At 52.4% G+C, this 19747-nt stretch overlaps 7 protein-coding genes across 7 annotated transcripts; 3 read left to right on the plus strand and 4 right to left on the minus strand.

The window, feature by feature from the left end:
* Nucleotides 1-861: 861 nt before the first annotated feature.
* Nucleotides 862-2614, plus strand: UREG_01325 (uncharacterized protein; the record flags this gene model as incomplete). Its single annotated transcript, XM_002541763.1, has 3 exons — nucleotides 862-939; nucleotides 1031-1654; nucleotides 1718-2614. 3 exons carry the CDS (start codon nucleotides 862-864, stop codon nucleotides 2612-2614), a joined length of 1599 nt encoding a protein of 532 aa, XP_002541809.1.
* Nucleotides 2615-3208: 594 nt separating this feature from the next.
* Nucleotides 3209-4465, minus strand: UREG_01326 (uncharacterized protein; the record flags this gene model as incomplete). The annotated part of the gene is made up of 1 exon (XM_002541764.1): nucleotides 3209-4465. One exon carries the CDS (start codon nucleotides 4463-4465, stop codon nucleotides 3209-3211), a length of 1257 nt encoding a protein of 418 aa, XP_002541810.1.
* Nucleotides 4466-5101: 636 nt separating this feature from the next.
* On the minus strand, nucleotides 5102-6589 carry UREG_01327 (uncharacterized protein; the record flags this gene model as incomplete). Its single annotated transcript, XM_002541765.1, has 3 exons — nucleotides 5102-5621; nucleotides 5678-6114; nucleotides 6350-6589. 3 exons carry the CDS (start codon nucleotides 6587-6589, stop codon nucleotides 5102-5104), a joined length of 1197 nt encoding a protein of 398 aa, XP_002541811.1.
* Nucleotides 6590-8451: 1862 nt separating this feature from the next.
* On the plus strand, nucleotides 8452-10005 carry UREG_01328 (uncharacterized protein; the record flags this gene model as incomplete). Its single annotated transcript, XM_002541766.1, has 2 exons — nucleotides 8452-8818; nucleotides 8879-10005. 2 exons carry the CDS (start codon nucleotides 8452-8454, stop codon nucleotides 10003-10005), a joined length of 1494 nt encoding a protein of 497 aa, XP_002541812.1.
* Nucleotides 10006-10544: 539 nt separating this feature from the next.
* UREG_01329 (uncharacterized protein) lies at nucleotides 10545-11278 on the plus strand (the record flags this gene model as incomplete). The annotated part of the gene is made up of 2 exons (XM_002541767.1): nucleotides 10545-10676; nucleotides 10733-11278. 2 exons carry the CDS (start codon nucleotides 10545-10547, stop codon nucleotides 11276-11278), a joined length of 678 nt encoding a protein of 225 aa, XP_002541813.1.
* A 424-nt stretch (nucleotides 11279-11702) lies between these two features.
* On the minus strand, nucleotides 11703-14240 carry UREG_01330 (uncharacterized protein; the record flags this gene model as incomplete). The annotated part of the gene is made up of 2 exons (XM_002541768.1): nucleotides 11703-13268; nucleotides 13320-14240. The coding sequence occupies 2 exons, from the start codon at nucleotides 14238-14240 to the stop codon at nucleotides 11703-11705; spliced, it is 2487 nt and encodes an 828-aa protein (XP_002541814.1).
* A 516-nt stretch (nucleotides 14241-14756) lies between these two features.
* UREG_01331 (SNP3 protein) lies at nucleotides 14757-18823 on the minus strand (the record flags this gene model as incomplete). Its single annotated transcript, XM_002541769.1, has 4 exons — nucleotides 14757-14938; nucleotides 15114-15364; nucleotides 15986-17233; nucleotides 17310-18823. 4 exons carry the CDS (start codon nucleotides 18821-18823, stop codon nucleotides 14757-14759), a joined length of 3195 nt encoding a protein of 1064 aa, XP_002541815.1.
* Between the last annotated feature and the right edge of the window lie 924 nt (nucleotides 18824-19747).

Raw genomic sequence — 19747 nt, forward strand, 5'->3', positions numbered from 1 at the left:
AAGGGCGAAAGAGAGGAGAGCAGCATCGAAGCTCCGAGTCTCGCGGTTTGGACCACGGCGATACGAGCACGAGGGAGTGTGTGGGTGGTGCCCCTGCGGCTTTGCTCCCCAGCACACCGGTCTGACGTGCACCATGGCAACCGGGGTCTCTCGACGAGACTTGGCCCGGTCTTCCGGCCAACCCGCAGACACCAATCAAGCGAGCAAACCCATCCGTTCCATGCGCGTTAACTCGAGCTGATATCGACCAGCAATTCCGCTCTTTTTGCTGTTTTTATCGCGATGTCGAGGCGGTCACGTGGGCCGGCTGGTGTCGGCACGCTTACATAAGAGCCGGGGTTGCGGCGCTACGGGCGGGGATATAGCTGGCTGCTGTGTAAAATGACACATGATGCCGCCCGGTCGCCTGGCAGCAGCTAAAAATACCCGAAGCGCCAGGCGAGAATTGCGGCGACGGCGAGCTCCAGCGGCCCCGGCGGATGGAGGCAGCAGAGAGTCAAAAGTGCGGGAACGCTGGCTGCAGCCACTCCAGCGCCGTCGATTAGTATTTCTGCTTGCTGTCGGGTTGCCGCAACTAGCCGGCCTGCTCGGCCACAGATAAAAAGGGCCCGTGGAATCTGCTGCAAAAACGCTGCATTAGCATCACCTTTTTCTTCTTTCTCGTTTTTCTAGCACTGGCTTGCTGGCACTGTGCAGAGCACTCCTCTCAGGCTATTCCGTTGCTGGCTGTCTTGCTCCTGATACCTCGTCGGCTCTCTGTGTGCATCTGACGTCATCAGCGCTGGACGAGTTGAGATGAGAGACAGCAACAGATAAGACGGAAAATAATATCAGAATAAAAAAGGAGGAAAATCAACAGCTATGATCGTGCAGCCGCTTGTTGCTCACCTCTCGTTAGCGAGTGTGGGCGTCGGTTTCCTTGCCGTAACCACCCTCTTGGTACGTTCCTGCAGCATTGTCCCTATACTCGTCGACGCAAGAACCAATTCCCAGAGGATTTAACTGACCAGCATGCTGATGTGGAATCCAGTGCTTCGGATATGTTGTGTACAACAGACTCTTCCATCCGCTCCGGAAATACCCCGGCCCATTCCTTGCAACGGTCACCCCGTGGGTGCAGCTCTATCACGGTTTGAAAGGCGACAGGCATTTGTGGCTCTATGCGTTGCACCAAAAGTATGGCCCTCACGTTCGAGTAGCACCAAATTTCCTCTCCATCAACAGTGCTCGGGGCCTGCATGACATCTACGGCCATGGCAAAAAGGTGAAGAAGGGAGACTTCTACAACGCATTCCCAGCCATCAAGGGCGTGTACAACACGCACAACGTGATCGACAAGCATGTCCACGGCAGAAAACGACGGGTTCTGAGCCAGGCTTTCTCTGATCAGGCCCTCAAGGGCATGGAAGATGTCATGCTCGTCAACATCCGCCAGTTCTGTGCCATCATGGCTGGTGATGAGCCTTCCCTTGATTCAGGCGCTGCAAAGACAGAGAGAGGCTTGGTTGTCCGCAATATGGCCGACTGGTTTGGATATTTGACCTACGATGTGATGGGCGAGCTGTGCTTCGGAAAGAGCTTCGGCATGTTGATTGAGCGCGGAAAACGCCAGGTTATCGGGCTCGTCGACCGAGCTGCTTATCGCCACTATGTGGTAAGTACTCTTCGCTTGTTTTACTCTTGTACCACTTTCCGCGAGCTAATCCAGCGTTTTTAGTGTGGGTTGTGGATGCCTTTGGATCGCTGGCATTTGGATCAGGTTTTCATCCGCAGTTTGACCAACGATCGATGGAATTTCATCCAAAAGTCTCGCGTTGAGGCGAACCAGCGTGCAAAGGAACGTACCCAAGCCGGTCATGAAGCCAAGAAGGACTTCTTCTACTATCTTTTGAACGCCAAAGACCCCGAAACTGGCCGTGGACTCTCGACCCCCGAGCTCTGGGGAGAAAGCAACGTCCTCATGATCGCCGGTAGCGACACCACCTCGACCAGTCTTGCAGCAACTATCTTCTATCTTGTCCGCAAACCGACTGCAATGGCAAAATTGCAAAAGGAAGTTCGAGACAATTTCACCGACGTCGAGGAGATCGTGACCGGACCCAAGCTAAACGAATTGGTTTACCTGAGAGCCTGTATCGACGAGGCAATGCGTCTCGCCCCCGCCGTACCCGGCGCCATGCCCCGTGAAGTTCTGCCCGGAGGCATTGACGTCGATGGGCTTCACCTGCCAGGCGGCGTTGACATTGGAACCCCATGCTACACCATCCACCGCAACGAGCAATACTACCGCGAGCCCAACAGCTTTGTGCCCGAACGCTGGATCGAAGGCGCCATGTGCGAGACCGACAACAAGATCTGGACCTCGTCAAAGGACGACGTGGATGCTGCACGCAAGGCGTTCTGCGCCTTTAGCATTGGTCCCCGAGGGTGCATTGGAAAGGGCATGGCGCTGATGGAGATGCGCCTGACGCTGGCGCGCATGATGTTCCTGTTTGACGTGGAGTTTGCGGATCGCACCGGTGAAGATGCGAATGGGCATCTGCACATGGTCGATCACTTTACAAGTCAGAAACATGGACCGAATGTTATCATCAAAAAGAGACAATCTGTCTAGGGTTGGATTCCGGGGGGGTGACTATTTTTATGGCGGGTTACGGTGGCATGCTGTTGTTGTTTGAACGCTATGGCATGATTGTGACACTTTTTTTTTTTACTTGCTTCTTCTGTATGATATCAAATTTCCATTTTCGCGAGTCTTTCAGCTAGCCGATTCAATATTTGATGAATTGTACAGATGATGAAAACTTCAGCCCGATAAGTATCCTGGGAAGCAAACTGTTGATGAGAGACACAGGCAACTGATTTCACATGGATTCAGCCTGGAAACATATTGACTACGGAGTATCTCTGCCGAATACCTACGTACTATGGTTCAATCGTAGCATTTGCTTTGCAATTCAATATTTGCCCACTTTTCCTTCTCAGTTCATCCAAATGTAGTCCTGTTGACAGTCATTATCATCCAAGTTATAACTATAATTGAAAAAGATCAACCATTTCACGGCTTCTCTCAACTTCACTCATGTCTATTTTGCTGGGATGATTGGGTTCATCTTGCCGAATAATCCACTCGGATCGTATTTCGCTTTGAGCTTCTGCAACCGTTCACCGTTGACTCCATAGATACTGGGGACCACAACATCGCCAGCTACAAGAGTGTCAGCTCGATGCCTCCTTGTCTCTTTTCTTTATTGTGTAGTTGAGAAGTGTTTGGCAAGGGAAAAAGGGGAATAATTGACTTACGTTCGGCATAGTTGATATACTGAGGCACGCCCTCACCACACGATTCCAACCCCTTCCGAGCTTCATCCAATTCCTGTTTGAACAGCATTTGCAAATCGCGAGCCCACTGTCGGTATTTAGCATCGTTGGCTGGATCTTCATACCTCAAGCTCAAAATGCCATTCAAGGTAGTGCCACGGTTGGCAAATGCCGTATCGGTCAATTTGACCTCAAGAGTCTTTCGCATATCGAAAAACTCCAGAACCAGGACAGATCCGGCCATATCAGGCTCATTGTTCAATTTTTGCGCCATGATGGATGCAATACTCCGCGCAAAATCTAGCCTTAGTGGTGGAGAGAAGAACAGTCCCTTGAAGCTCCTGCGACCACCATGGACAGCTGCAGCGTTCATCAACGTATTGACTTCGGAATATGGTATCATTTTGGCATCAGCGACTTCTGGCTTGAGAGCAAACAATCCCTCAAAGCGCCTCTTAGCGTCCTCTTCATTGCCATTGTAGAATACTATCACGATCAAGCTGATATCAGGAGCGCCTGGCCGTTTGGAAAGTGCACATATTGCAGCTGAGTTTTCATCCGGGGTCTGTAGTGTCGCGTTCAACACCTCGATGACACTCTCCAGTTTGTCCATGCTGAACACGAGAGGGCCCGCATAGACTTGGTTCACCTGTTCATATCCCTGGTACACGAATTCAACGGCAACTCCAAAGTTATGCCCTGCCCCCCGGATCGCCCAGAAAAGATCCGGCTCTTCTGTTGCGGATGTGTTTACAATCCGTCCATCCGCGAGCACCATCTTTGCAGAGATGAGATTGTCAATGACAAGGCCGTACTTTGCACTCAACCATCCATATCCGCCGCCCAAGGTGAGCCCTCCAATACCAGTATGATTGACGGTACCACCAACCGTAGCGAGTCCGTGGGCGGCAGCAGTAAGGTCGACATCCGCCCAAAGCGCACCACCTTGAGCAGTGATCGTCTTGCCCACAGGGTCAACCGTGACCTTTCGCATGCGGGAGAGGTCAATTACAAGGCCGCCATCGCTGGAGCTCGTCCCCGCAACGGAGTGGCCGCCTCCCCTGATCGCTAGGTCGATATTGCTGTCCTGCGCGAACCGGACGGCTTTTGAGATATCGTCTGCGTTTGTAGCGAGCAGGACCATGCCCTGAGGTCTCCATCAGCTCCTCTAATTCCCATTGACAGATGTATACGCGAAGTTTCGAATGGCGGACTTACTGCGCGCTTCACTGCTGCGTCCGACCATCTCTTAATAGCATCTTCGTAGCCGGGCAAGGATGGAGTCAGTATCTCGGAACTCCCCAGCTGCGACCGCAAAGCATCGATATGCTCCTCTGTCACCGTGGTCTTATTCGGCGCCATTGGGGGTGAATAAACGTCAGATCGCAGGGCAACTAGTTGAAGAGAGGAAGGACTTGCTGAAGGGATCTGAGCTGGTTAGCAAGACAATAGAAATGTGCCACGACGAAACGACGTCGACCCGACAGCAGGGGGTGAATGCTCAAGAACCATAGAGCAGATCGCCATCTTGCTCGATAACTATGGCTGGCGGCGTTCGACCGCTCCAGAACAACCCCTCGTATTGGCGGCGGTGCGGAGTATGTGCTGAGGGGCATCGCGATTCGCGAACAAGCGGACTAGTCGCAGTCGCGAATCTACCAGATGGAGATAGACTGGGCTGCGCCTCTGGAAACGCATCCAGTGTCTTTGGTTTTGGATATTGTTATTACAAGTTACTGGCATTACGATGACTGCCCGATATAATTCTATTTATTTACTGCTAGCGCCCTACTCGCTTCAGCTCAATATCCCGCTCTCCCCGCTCAGGGTCATTTTGGCCTTCGCAATACCGCACGGAGACCTGGGTAGTTTTTCTGATCGTATTCGAGAATTCCTCTTCTTCTGTCGGCATGTTTTCGTCCCAAGTGGCCCTCCTCTCGCCCTCGGCACTCGTATACATGCCATAATCCCGCGCCAGTTGCTCATCACTTGACCCAATCTTCGTCCAGTAGCCAGCGACTTCCCTTCCGCCTGTAGGGGCAGCTCTCCGCCCTCCTGGGATTGGTTTTTGGCTTCCCAGGCTCTGGCCTGACCCGTACTTGGTGTTTGTTAGGTGCGAAGACACCCAGGGGAAGATGCGCGAGAGGGGGCGCCAGAGGGTAGGCATGCAGGCGCAGATGATGCCAAGATTAATCTCGATGACGGTCCACATAGAAGAGCCTATGTTGGTCCACGGCGTGTCAAGATGAGACGTTGCCACGTTGAGGGTGGTGAATCGGAGCACAGATGTTATACAGACACTATTGTCGATGAGTATTCACCCTCAAGGAGAAAAACGGGCCCAGGTGATACTGACAAGATACCAATAGTAAACACACTAGCGACTGCAATTTTGGTTTTTATCGGCGAGTGCAGTTTGCTGACCACCGGAATCGGGAGGGCAATGATGACCACATCGCTCAGAATATTGAAGACGGCGTTGGCGTACCAGAACGCTGTAAGGTTGAGACAATGTCCGCCGCCGGGGATCTTTTTGTTGAACGCATACTGTACTGGGGTGCACTGGAAGATGCTCGAGAAGACGGTGCCCACGGTAAATGCGATAATAACGCTGACGCATGCCCAACATGTTTTCCTGAACCACGGCTGGATAAAGACTTTGATGTAGAGGAGCAAGATGCTGATTTTGGTCAACCCGATATTAATCTTGTAGAAAATTTGAGCATAAAAGTAAAGCTGAGAGAGAGAGAGAGAGAGAGAGTTAGTGAGACATGATTCGGTGCACGGTTTCGTCTAGCAGGTGATGAAATACCGTCAGCGACCTGGCCAGTATGTTCGGGTCGATCCTGTTGATATCATCTTTGTGTTTGCCAAAAGCCCACATGCAGACTGCGAAGGTGTTAGCTGGGCGCACCATATCGCCTACAGCGTGAACTACTCACTGATTATCATCTGAATCGAAATCACCTCTGAGAAGACCTAACAGCGCTAGCGCATTAGAAGATATTCCAAGCAGCTCCCCGCACACTATCTCGAGGGAAAGACGGCTCAAGAGTCGGGGAAAAGAGAAAAAAGAAACTTCAAAGGCAGTTGTTACCGCAGAGGCCAAGATAACCCAATCATCAGCGCCAAACCGTTTGGCAAAGACCTTCCGGCTCCAGAATCTTGCAATGATAAATAACGGGGTCACGATTGTGAAAACCAGAGCGGGAATCGCCAGCTTATCCGAGATGTCCTCAATGTCTCCATAGTGACTGAAGAACGGCATGATACCGAATCAACCAAAAGGGGCCGTCATAGATCGACCATGATGAAGCAGAGAGAAAAGGAAGCAGGCACCCGGAGGATTGAGTAGCAAAGCATTCAGTATAAGGAGTTCATTGGAAGGCCGTATGGCCTGTCCTTGGGGAGCACAGGAACAAAAAATAGCAGCAGTCAGCTATGATCAAAATTTTCTCTATAACCCTGCTTGAGTTTCAAGAAATGAGCTCGAACGTGCATCTCATCCGTGCGGGTCCCGGGGTATAGCAGTTTTCTCGTGTGAAATCGCAGTCGATAGTCCAGGAGGCACATCCCGCATCCAAGGGTGGGGGAGCAGGGCAGGCGAGCCATCCTCCTTTTCTCTCAAGGCAAATAAGAAAAGCCCTGCGGCCCTCTTGCTGGGCGCTGGAAGGGTCACAGAGAGCTGACAAACCGTGTGACAGCAGACGACCTTGGTTGCTCTGTTGTCTGTTGTCTGTTGTCCCGGGACGCTGGCACATTGTCGCATAGCGGCGGAGCATCCGCTCGCTCCGCTCAGCAGAAAGTGTCCGAGGCGGGCCCACGGATCAAAGTGCTTTTTCTTCTTACGACCTGATCGAATAAATGGATAAATCATGATGAAGGGGGGGGCCAATGACCCGATCGACGTGGAGGAGATGGACGTGCAGGTGGTTCGCGGAGCCAAGACGGGAGACAGCGCGACTCGACGGGGGTCCGGGTGTAACGCTTGCAGGCCGGATTGGCGTGGGCGTCGCGGCCGACGGGGGCGGCGATTGGCTGTGGCCACGGGGGCTTCCAGGGTTCCGAGTCCCTAAAGCCCGCTAGGCAGAATCAGGCCGAGCGCCCCCAAACACCCCAAGCCGGCCCCCGGAGCAATCCCTAAGCATCCCTGGGCGCTGGCTGCCCGGCAAAACCTCGTGCCTTTGTCGTCTCACCGGCCATGTACCGGCTACATCGACCTCCTCGATGCCAGGGAATCACGGCGCTGGACAGGATACCAATCACCGAGCCGCCGTGGCGCCGGATCCTGGTCTGTGTATGCAGCCACGAAGGAGTCTCAGGAGCCGTGGCCTTCCCACCCCGTCGTGGCCATGGATGGGAGCAGGTCTCTGCAACGGCAACAAGGGTTCAAATACCACAATGGCGCAGCGGCCAGGGGTTCAGAAGAATGCCCTCTCTTTGCTTCTTCAACGCCAACATGGCCTGCGCAGTCTGGCCTTTGATTCCCCACGAACATGGAGGTTCACAACGCGAGTTTTGAAACGGCTGAGCCCAGCTAACTAGTTGATAGCTCTCTGCAACTGGAATCAGGTGCCGGCTGTTGGTTGATGCATGCGTGTTCCGCGTCTGCTATCGCGTGGCTGGTCTAATATAGCGCCCGGCGCCATCAGCTTCTCCTTTGGAATATTTACGAACGGAAATATAAAAACGCCTTACATGCAAGAAATGATAGGCTCGTTAAAGGCTGACGGGCATTAGCTAGCTTGCCGGTCCCGCTCGAAGGCGCTTGAGAGTTGACATCGGACTTTTGGACGCAATCTATCCCATTCTCAGTCCAGGGATTTGACTGGCGAAGATGGGATCTTGGGTCTGAGTCGCTTCCAGATGGAAAAAGAACCGATCGGAACATCTCTCCCGCAAACTACTGGGATCTGGGATTCCCGAGTCAGACGGTCTAGAAACTGAACAGGTGGTTGGGAAATTCCCCCAGGCGCGAGAGGGCGTTGTCTCCCTTGTTCCCTTATCAACACCTCGTTCCCTTCGCCTTTCAACCTCCTCGCCCATTGTCCTCCGTCCTCCCTTCAGGTTCTCTCTTCTCGTTGGCTTTCCCTTTCGCTGGCGCTGCTCGTTTGTATATGCCTGTCCAAAATGGAATCTGAACACTCGGAAGAGAAGACGGTCCCACCGACCGCGAATGCAGACAAGGAGCTGGAATCAGGCGATGGCGGCTCTTCAGACGCGCCGTCGGTGTCGCCAGCAAAGGTCCTCCGCAAGATCGATATGCACCTAATGGCCCCCCTATGGGTTGTGTTCGTCTTTGGCTTCCTGGACCGAATCAACCTAGGAAACGTCGCCGTTCTGGGTATCATACAGGAGCTCAACCTCCAAGGCAACGCGTTCAACATTGCACTGCAAGTGTTCTTCGTGCCGTATATCCTGCTGGATATCCCGAGCAACATCATCTTGAAAAACTTCACGCCCTCGACCTGGATCAGCCTTTTGACTTTTATGTGGGGTGAGTACTCGCTATGCCTGATTGCCGAGTGCAGCCCATCCTGGCTAACCAATACTGCAGGCGTCGCATCCATGTGCCAGGGGTTTGTGAAAAATAACGCCGGCTTGATTGCCTGCCGGTTCTTCATCGGCGTTTTCGAGGCCGGCTTTGTCCCCGGCTGTGCCTATCTCATGGCAATGTACTATAAGCGCCACGAGTTCCAGAAGCGATTCTCCCTGTTCTGGGTTGCCGGGCTGGTGGCTGGGGCTTTTGGTGGTCTTCTCGCATACGCACTCGACCACATGGGCGGCCTGGGGGGGTATACGGGCTGGCGTTGGATCTTCATCATCGAGGGACTGCTGTCTATCGTGCTCGCGGTACCAGCCAAGTTCCTCATCGCTGACTGGCCAGAGCAAGCAAAATTCCTGACCGAGGAGGAGAAGCGCTATGTGCAAACACGTAGCTCTCAGGACGTTGGTGGCGGCGCGCGCATGGATCGCCTCGATGGTCAAGCGTGGAAGCGGATCATGAGTGACTGGAAGATCTACGTCGGGAGTCTGATTTATATCGGCATCACCGTCTCCGGCTATGCCACTGCCCTCTTTATCCCGTCCATCGTGAACTCGCTCGGATACTCTGGGATCGAGAGTCAAATTCATAGCATCCCGATCTGGATCGTCGCCGCAGTGGTTACCATGATGGTCTCGTATCTCACTGACCGCTTAAAGCACCGGTTTGGGTTCGTCGTGTTTGGCGTCGTCTTCGCCAGCATCGGATACATCATCCTCCTGTGCCAGGGGCCTCCGGACGCCGGCCTACCGCCCCGTGTTCGTTACATGGCGGTCTTCTTCGTCACCACCGGCACGTATATCGTTCAGCCGGTCACCATTGTCTGGATGGCGAACAACCTCGGCGGGCACTACAAACGCGCCATTGGCCTCGCGATTCAGGTCGGCTTTGGGAACATTGGAGGCATCATTGCAAGTAACATCTTTGTCCGGACGGATGCACCGCGGTACTTTGTCGGGTACGGTGTGGCGCTAGGCATGATGATTTTCTGCGGATTCATGAGTCTCGTCTTTGCGGTTGGACTGGTGAGGGAGAATAGGCTGAGGGCAGAAGGGAAGCGTGATGATAGACTGCAGCTTGATGAGAGCATCTTGGGCAACATGGGCGATGACGACCCGCGATTCCGCTTCTCGCTTTAGAACAAAAGTCTTGTCTACATAGTTTCAAACTCTGCAAATCCAACTAAACGGCCTCAGGCTCAAATCATCAAGAGCCGATGAGAGAACTGTCCTTATGACCATGACGCTTGCTGAAACTAAAAACCCCATGGCGCAGCCAGGCAGAAGGATTTCCAAGCTGAACATCGTGAAAAGGCACTGATCCATTGCTGCCTGTTTTCTCTATCTCCGTTTTCTGCAGCCAGCTTCCGCTGCGAGTCGACGGAGAACATTGCTCTTAACGCCATCTTGGATGCTGTGATTGCACGGAGAAATCCCGGCACCACGAATCACCAACCCCACATGTCTCGTATAACTCCCTAAGCCCGCGCAGGGGTGGATGTCTTGCAGCAAACGCTGTTTTGAGCCCAATCGATATGAAGCAGTGGTGGCTGTGGGACACTGCGGGGAGAGGGCACGGCTTCATATAAATTCTGGAGTGAGCCACAGAGAAGGCCACAGAACGACGAGGAGCGCGACGACTAGACCTATTCAGAGCATTCCAGTGAAAGCCCGCAACGATGTACGGACGACCCAAGATCTATGGCCACCCCATCTCGATGTCTTCGGACATCGTGTTGCTCACAGTTGCAGAGGGCGGCCTCGAGGACTATGACTATGCCGTTGTGGACCTGGCTCAACAGGCCAACAAGGTGATTAACAATGCTCTCCCCGTTGTAAACGCCTACTGAACCCGTTTTTGACACAGCGGCCCGAGTTCCTGGCCATGAATCCGTCGGGCAAGATCCCCGTCCTCACCACCGCTGAAGGCGACCACATCTCAGAGTCGCGCGCGATAGCCCAATACCTCGCCGCACGCTACGGCTTCACCCACCTCGTCCCCAAACCTGACGACCTCTTGGGCCTCGCGCGGTTCTATCAGGCCGCATCGTCAGAGACCTTCAATTTCAACGTCCCCGCGGAGGAGCTTCTCCACGAAGTGTTCGTCCTGCCGCTGTTTATGGGCCGACCAGTCAACGAGAAGGTTGTCACCAGGACCAGATCTCTCGTTGAAAAGCATCTGGACGTGTGCGAACAAGCCTTCAAGGCCGGCCAGAAGTACATGGCTGGCGACAGTTTTAGTCTCGTGGATATTTTCTATATCCCGATCATTGCACGCATGATCGATGCCGGGCACGGGGATCTCTTCACCAAACGCGAGATGGTTAATGACTGGTGGCAGAGGTGTCTGGCGCGTCCGGCAACCGGCAAGTTCGTGCAGACTATGCCGAAGATTGCGGATCTGAAAGCATAGGCAGGCCAGCTTGAGGGGGGGGAAGGGTTACGCCAGCAGGATGAACCGGTCTTCTTTTGTTTCGCAGCTGTACATACATACTCCTCCATACGAAAGAGATGATTGATGTTTAACCGCAGATCGTCCATGCAGCTTCTGCAGGAAGGATGTCATTCAGAGTACAAGGTGGTCATTCGGTGCTTGACGACGATCCTTCGTGTCACCTCGTTAGGCGGAGATTAGGTGGCTCGTCACCAATCTCGTAGCTCAAGTTCATCATGCCTTGAGATGATCTCGGGCATATTCTGGGAGAATTGCCGTTCTCTAAGGAGATTCCCGGTACCCTGTACACAACTCCAACGCACATATTTGTCTCCCGGTATCTGGCAACTGTAGCGTATATCGGATTAGTATCTAAATACACAATATAGCAACGAAGACTCCATCACCACCTCGTGGCCCCTTCTTCAAGTTTAAATAAACCAGATTTCCTCTTCTCTGCCTCCCACTTATCGATCCAGGCCTTCATCTTCTCTCGAGTCTTTCGGCTAGCCACATTCACGGTGGGAATCACCTTTGCAATCCTCAGCGCACAGCAAAACATTGTTAATTCTCGAAACGAGCTATGTTCACTGTAGGGCACGCCAAAGCATGAACTATCCTTGTTGCTGCCCCGCTGCGGAACAAGATCCTTCACGGTAAACCGGGTCTTCCAGGACTCAGACTGCAGGACGGTTGAAACTGCCGGGTTATCGACCATCCGGCCGGTCGGTGGTCGATAATTCCACCCCGTGGGCCGGAAGCCAACGACATGCGTAAAATGGGGTTTGAAAGAGGCGAGATATTCGGAAAGCGTGTCAGAGCGAATCTCCATTAAGCTGTGCATGTGAACTTGCGCTTCTAATGGATCGCTAGTAAGTAAACTGGATAATTCGGGATCTTCGAGGCAGGCACAGATGCGCTGTTTCGCGGCTGTTGCGAAGATTTTGCATCCAAGTGCTTTTGCGATCCCTAAACAAATCCGTTCTTTGCCAATGCTATAGGTCCCTATGACAACGAGCAACCTAGATTTGGAAGTCTCAGTTGGTTTCCCATTGACATGGGGTTCTTTAGAGTCCTTCGGCATCGACTTGCCGCGCTGCCAGAGATCACGGCAACCGGATTTGTTTTCATTCAAATTCACGCACATTTGGGCGCATGCATCAATAACATCCTGCTGGCTCGGGAAAGCATACTTGGGATTGAGATAGGTTGTATCCAAGTAACAAACGTCGATTCTCTGCTGCTTTGGTTGCCCCGTAGCTTGGTCAATAGGATCAGGCCTTAACAGCGGATGTTGAATGTGGGCTGGGGAGGCCCTGAAATCTCCACAGTGCAGGATACGCTGAACCCGCTGACCCTTACCTTGTCCGAATTTCTTTTCAAACAAAAAGAGCGCACTTCCCGGGCAATGGTTCGCATGTATCATAGTAACCTTGACACCGTCTGTGTCAGGCACATCTGTGGGCTTCTCAAAATCAAGATCAACCACGAACTTCGGATTTACATTTAGCTGCTGACGGACAAGATTTCCAGTAACTTTGCTGCAATATATGGGGCCATGAGACCAATTCGAATTTAAACCCACGTAGTGGTCGCTGTGGAAATGACTCAGGAAGTAGGCACTGCAGCCTTCGACGGCGCCATAACGGAAGGCGTCCACGCATATTGAAAATCCCGGAAGTATCTTGTAAAAGGGACATGTCCTCTCAAAGGCTTGTTTTCCCCTGGAGGCCACTTCGTTAGCCGCTGCGGCGGCCCATGCTGCATCCTCCGCATTGCCTGACATGAGTTTTGAAAATGCAGACGACGATTTTGTGACCGTCGAGCTTATCGCGAAGGGGTTTTTCTGCCCGGGGCGGGCCATAACCTTTAGGTCAGCTCTTGTTCGCACCGATTCGGACGCATCTACTTTGGTCACTTCAGGGATGGACTCCCCATCGAGACATTTGTTGACATGCAGAGACGCCGCCTTTGAGTCTATATTAGCATAAACTTCTATTAGGATTATGAATAAACTTACATCATCCGTTAAGCCTTGAAGTCCTTTCTGGCATATGGGACAAATGGGAACCTCTTCGTCATTCGGACAACCATCCATAGCTTCAAAATGATTGTTTTCCGTCAAGTCAACGTAATCACTCGTTTCTTCGCAATCGCTACCTCCAGGATCCATTGCAGGACACTCCCCACCATCAAGTCTCTCCCCTGGTTCGTTGGGTGTCATGAGCCCCCGTTCCGGTGAGATTCGAAGCATGTCCCCAGACTCTGCCAGAGACTTTCCAACACCTACCAAAGCCGATCCCGTATTGCATTGACTCGAAAGCTGGCCAACCACAGGTGGGTCGTCCTCGCTGTCCGAATCAATCAAAAAAGGGCCCGTAAACTTGCGCTCTCCATTATTCGAAGCTATGCGCGTTTCTTGCCCGATTTTCATCTCTTGCGCGACAGCAGTTTCCGACTGCCCATGAATATTCACTTCTGCGTAGTCAAATCCCATCTTACGCCTTTTGACCGCCATACCATCCTCATGATACCTATCACCGCCAGCCTGGTAGGCACCGATATCCGAACTCCCCAACCTCGCCCAAAGATCATCTGGAGACCTCGATCTCTCTCGCTCAGAAAGCGGCTGTCCCTCCGATCCAAAGCCATTATTATTCCCGGCTTTGACGTCCTCGACAAATAGACTCTCATACTCCGCGGTTCCATTATTCCTCAAGTCCTTGCTTGACAATGATGGGACGGAGCTATCATCTCGTTGTGCGACGAATTGGGTAATCCGTTGTTGCGTTGAAACAGGTTTGGGAGGAGTTTCCGCCTTACTAAAGAATTGAAGGATACTGGCGTTTCGTTTGACGGGTTTAGAGGAACTGAACCGGGTTGATGGCGTGGTAGATGGTCTGTTTGAGCGGGCAAAGGGGGATGAGGATGACGGTGCCATGGCGGGGACCGTGTTGAGAGGGACGGAGAAGCGTGCTGTTGCGTCGAAAGGGACCCGGAACCATGTCTCCCTAGAGGAACAGGCTGGCTGGCTCCACGAAATCCAAGGTATACGACGAGTGAAATGGACAGAAGCTCATCGTTTAGTTTCTCCTGTTCAAATTCGCCTTCGCCGGACACGAGAAAACACGACGTCACGTGATGGCTTAGATGGCTTAATTGAAAAGACCAACTCCATGTGGCCAAACACATGGGCTGGAATGGTAGTTACAGAGTACATTTCACTTGTTTTAAGAGACGGATTTACCACTCTAGTAAAATAGATTCTCGGTATCCAAGCGGGCTATACGATAGGTCTCAGGAAAACACTGATCCTGCCACTCCCATGTTGCCCAATGTACCTTTTCATCCAGTGATAACCGGCAAGCGGCTTATTGCACCCACACGACTCCTTCCCAATGCTGTACTAGATATTATAACCATAAGAGGTGCATCAGCTCCACTGTAAACCCCATTGCTAGGCACCTTCAGAGCTTTCGATGCGCGCGACGAAACAGGTATGATAATCGTGTGCTATCGGGTCGGAATCATAATCAACTCCTCCTGGAATCGTAAAAATGGGGGGTCCGTCCACCGAACATGGAACGGACAGCGGAATTCGATCAGTATTCGGAACGGGTCCAATCGCGCAATAACACGCTAAAAAACGAATAAAATCAAAGTCTGCACATGTATTCAGACATCATCTCGCTTTGTTCGCCTGGCTCGCAGCTTCTAAACATCACGAAGTAACCATATCAGCATATGTATACTCAAATTGAACCCCCCAAAAAAATGGTTGCATGGGTAGGAGTCGGAAAATGGGGCATTGTACCTCTTCTGGTCGCATCCTCCAACAGCCCTCTGTCCACGGCCTCTTGCGGCAGAACAATATATCTCACCACACTCCCTCGGATAAAAATGTTCTTCACGCTTGAAAGATGCGGGTATTTGTCAAGGTCTATGACTTCGATATCATCAAGTTTGACGTTCAGGTATTGATCGACGCTCTTCAGGGTGCCGCGGATTCGGATATCGTTCTTGAGCTCGATGATGACAGTGTGGTTTGTGAGGGTTTTGAAAAAGCTATTGGTCGTGGGATGTATTAGCTCCATGAAAAAGTAAGAGGCTTGCACAGGGTAGGAGAGAATGAAGGGTCATTGAACCTGAAGAAGAGCATGTTGACGAATGCCGCAGCTGGGCTCCAAGAGGCTGTTGGTGAGGAGAAAGAAAAGCAAAGTGATATACTACGACAAAGCTATCATCTGCAAAACATCTGCAATAGTTGTCATATAAGTGATTTGGTGAGTGAAGAACTGATATCGATGTTGTTTTGGCTTCAATCGCCAGGCGGTCACGTGATTGTCGCTTTTGGAGCTGCACAAGATGCACTCCAGAAGCTATCTTGACTTGAATGTCATTTGGAGTTAAATTTGGTATTTATTAGGGTCTACTCTGTCCTAGCCTTGAATGCGATACAGCTGCAAATCAAAGCAAGATAAATCCAAACAAAGGAAATGAGAGAACGTGATGCGAACATACAATTGCCGTGGAGCTGGTCTGAGGGATCACTCAGGTATAAAGCTATCTGCTCGCATCCACCATCAAACATTTAAACTGATAGCAGAAAGGGCTCATGATGGCTGTGACTGTTTCTTCCTGGGTTTCATAGCCCATCCACTCAGGCATCTCCAACCAGCACCACACTTTCTCCCTTCATCTATGACCGCGGCCGTTTCTTCAAGCAGCTTGTCGCGGTCACGGCCCATCTCCAATTGTAGCCGCAACATCCACTGCTCCCACATCCAGCCACCGAAAAGGCCCGTGATGCTGGCAACATCACCTGTACTCCCCACCAGCTCCGTAGTATCCGGGGACAACGGCGAAAATCTCCCGGGTACCTGAGCGTCGTCATTGTACGGAGCACCCATGGGCAAAAACAGCCAGGCCCGTTTTATGTCCGCAAAGTTTGCTTTGCGAAGTCTTGATAAAAACGCCTTTGTTGGTGCAGGATCGTAGCCTCGAGTTTTGAGGTTGAATCCAAACTCGACGGACGTCGCAGAGCCGTATGGTCCAGCACGGACAATCTCGGAGTCCATGATGAAGAATTCGAGATACCCACCTGGTTTCAGGCAGCGAAAGCATTCTTTCAGGCACATATCGACTTCATCGTTGGCCATTGCTTCGGCGCCAACGGGCCGCGATGATTTCAGGAGCATGTGCAGAGAACGTGCTGAGATCAGGTCAAATTGGTTGTCCTTGAACGGTAGTCTCCAGAGATACGGCACGGACAGGTGTTGATGATTGGCAGGGCCGTCCACCGGACTCACAGCTTGTTGCCTTGGGACGACGGTAAACACCTTAGCATTGGGGTACTCATTCGCAAGATGCCATGCCCATTCGCATGCTGTTTGGCCGCCAAAATCTAAAACTCTAGCCCGCCGCCTTTTGGCTCCTGTTGGCTGATTCAAGGGGGTAGCTTTTGCCAGTCGCTTCGCCGCAGGACTTGGGACTAGAGGCCCACCATTGAGAAATTTCAGAGCTTCAATCGCCCACGTGGAAGAATGCAGCTGTATCAATACATCTTGCTCCTTTTCCACATTCGAAAACATGGCTTTCTCTTGAAGCACCTCGGGAAGTTTGGAATTGCGTGGTGCTTGTGCAAAAGGACCGCGGTACGGCGGGCGCACGGGGCTACTGATCTCATATTTTCCGGCAATATGGTCGACATGTTTCGCGCGCATACTCAGGCGAGACGCTTGTACGGCTTCAAAGCGGAAATTGCTATGGAGGAAAATGTCCGTGCTTTGGGAGTTTCGTCGGACATGTTTGAACCCGAGGTAGAATGTCGACTCTCTGGCCGGCAGCGGTTTGCTGGGAGGCTCCAGAGGCTCAGTTGGGATGGTTTCCGGAAGATTGACTGATGGAGTATGGTATGCAACTGGCTTGGTTCTTCTATCTTAAGAGCCAGGCGCGGTTAGGAGGCCGTTTAACGGGTGATGCAGATTCGTGGGATTGGCAGCGTAAGTACGCTGACTGGGTAACCAGCCAGACTGTCGTTCGATCCAGGTTTGACATCGCCTGGGATTTTATTGCTTCTGCATAAGATGCGTCGTATTCGTTACCGCTATCCTCAGCGTCTCTTTGTTTCGCTTCCTCTGGTGGTTTTACCGGCACTCTTCGCGCAGTTGGTGGGCCGGATACAACCGCCTTTGCGGTCGAAGGCCCTTCTGTGTCATTGTCCTCGCATTCCACTACCTGCTCGACAATCGTGTCTTCTCGAGCATCCCAGGGCACATTGTAGAATCTCTCCGCTACAGCCGAAGTGGGCGTATTGGCATTGATTGGAAAACACCAGGTCTTCCGAGCTTGGCCCTTGAGCGACGCGAAGAATCCGCCGGGTGATGGTATGCTTAGAGAGGTGAATGAAGATCCGGAGCAAATTGATGGAGGCATGACAGCGCTTCTCGGACGCATGGGGTTTGGGAGCTCATGCATTTCACCAACCTGTCCTGTCTCTGAAGGTGGCGAGCTCTGAAAACGGTCCGAGTTCGTCTCAAAACGCTGAAGGGTCGCCATCGCAGCTGAGGGAAGCTGGACGCCTTTATTGCTCTCCACGGATGGCGCATTGTCGGACTCGCAATCAGAGGAGGGTTGATCGGGAACAGCTTGAGTGGGAATGCGTGGGAAGCTACCCACGACGGCACTCCAATCCTCGGGTGACTCCAGCTGAATATCCAACTGTGGGCTCATCGAGGCACTGGAAGTCTCCGAAAAGTTCGCCAGCTCGCCGTCGTCACGCACCTGCAACCGCTGCTCGTCCCAGTTTACATCCGGCAATTCAGCCAGATTTGGCGTCTGCGGGCTACTAAAGGTCGAGGGCCTGTCTGATGCTCCACTAGCACTTCCCGCCAAAGACGGTGGCGCGGCAATTGCAGGAACTCTTCGAGGAAGCTTTGCCAGAAGCACCGGAGAAACCGGAATCTTGGGTGGCGGAGTGGGCGGAACGTGTGACAGCTTGATATTCGAATCGTACTCAGACGGCGGAATGGATAGCCTGGGGAACATCTTCCGATGGCCGCTTTTGGAACTGCTCAGGTCCGAGGCGGTAAAGGAGCTATTGGACCTCGTATCTGCCTGGCTGGACAGGGACGGGCAGCTGTCCGGGTCGGATTCGTCAGTCACATCATAGAGATCATCAAACCCGTCACGGTGCTTCGCGCGGCAGTCGGTCGAGCAGGAGGCCCGGTTAGAAGAGGCGATCGAGTGCCGACTCCCATCTCCATGCGGTGCCAACGGCGAGGACATGCGTGTGCTGGAGGAGCGACGGCCGTGCAGTTCCCCTCTTGGTCGAAGGGGATGGGACCCGTCCTCGTATCCGTGCCCGTAGGAGTGCTGTCGTCTGGCCGTGGCACTGTGTCCCGCATGTCCCACGTAGACATCTGCGGCGTCGGGTCCGTTTTCGATTATGGTATTAAGCGCCCGGTCACCTCGAGCCTGCCGAGGGACGGGGGGGCGTGTTGGAGAAGTGAATGTTGCAGCCATTGCGGGAGGCGCTGTGATGCAGATAACCAGATCTGAACAATAATGATAGTGGCGCCGATAGGGAGGAGAGAAAGGCCAGCCCTCTCTCGGATATTAAAAAGCGATAATATTAAAACACCAAAAGGTGAAAAACCCTGATCAACAGGTCTGCTCGAAGGAAGGGTGAAGAAGACAAGCGGAGAAGCGAGAGAAGAGACAGAGCTGGACGGCGGGCAGGTGGCTCAAATATGAGTCTCTGGCCTGGTTGCTGCAGCCAGTCAGAGCGCGTGTGTTCCCGCCGGGCTGGTGCATGTCAACATGCTTCCCGATGCGGGTGCGGCCAATCAGGTGCGGCGGATGGCTGTGGCTTCAAATAGAACGGGTGCTGATTGGTTAGATTAGACCCACAGGTGTGATTCAATCCCAGAATGGGTTAGCGCAGATCTTGATCTATTTATGGCAGCTGCACTTGTTTCCTCTTTGGGCAGGCACAACACAGAGCCAGCGCTGATTGGTCAGTTGATTATGCAGTGATATGATGACTAAGCACATAGTCAGGGGTGGAATGCAGAGATTCAACTGAGGTTACACTCGCGATGCCGCAGATTACCGCTATTTCCCTGTGTGTGAGTGAAAAGGAGCATGGGATTAATTCATTATTATGGCTGTGGACATGAGAGAAGAAAAACGAATTTCAACATGGCGGCAGGCCTTGCTGTCGCCATCAATCATAAGAAAAGGAATATCCCAGCCATTACATCTTTCCCATATCGCAAAGAGCAACATGCGAGCATTAATGGCCAGGGCGAGGGGAAAGGAAAAAGTCATAACACAACATACAGGGCATAGTACAGCATACAGCGTGAAAAGCATAGAGCAGAACCGAAGCAAAGTTGATTCGAAAGAACAAGTGTACACCAAACCAGAGAGCCGGCCAGAGACCAA

This window comes from Uncinocarpus reesii, genomic scaffold (genome assembly GCF_000003515.1).
Source record: "Uncinocarpus reesii 1704 scaffold_1 genomic scaffold, whole genome shotgun sequence".
Taxonomy (NCBI): Eukaryota; Fungi; Ascomycota; class Eurotiomycetes; order Onygenales; family Onygenaceae; genus Uncinocarpus; species Uncinocarpus reesii.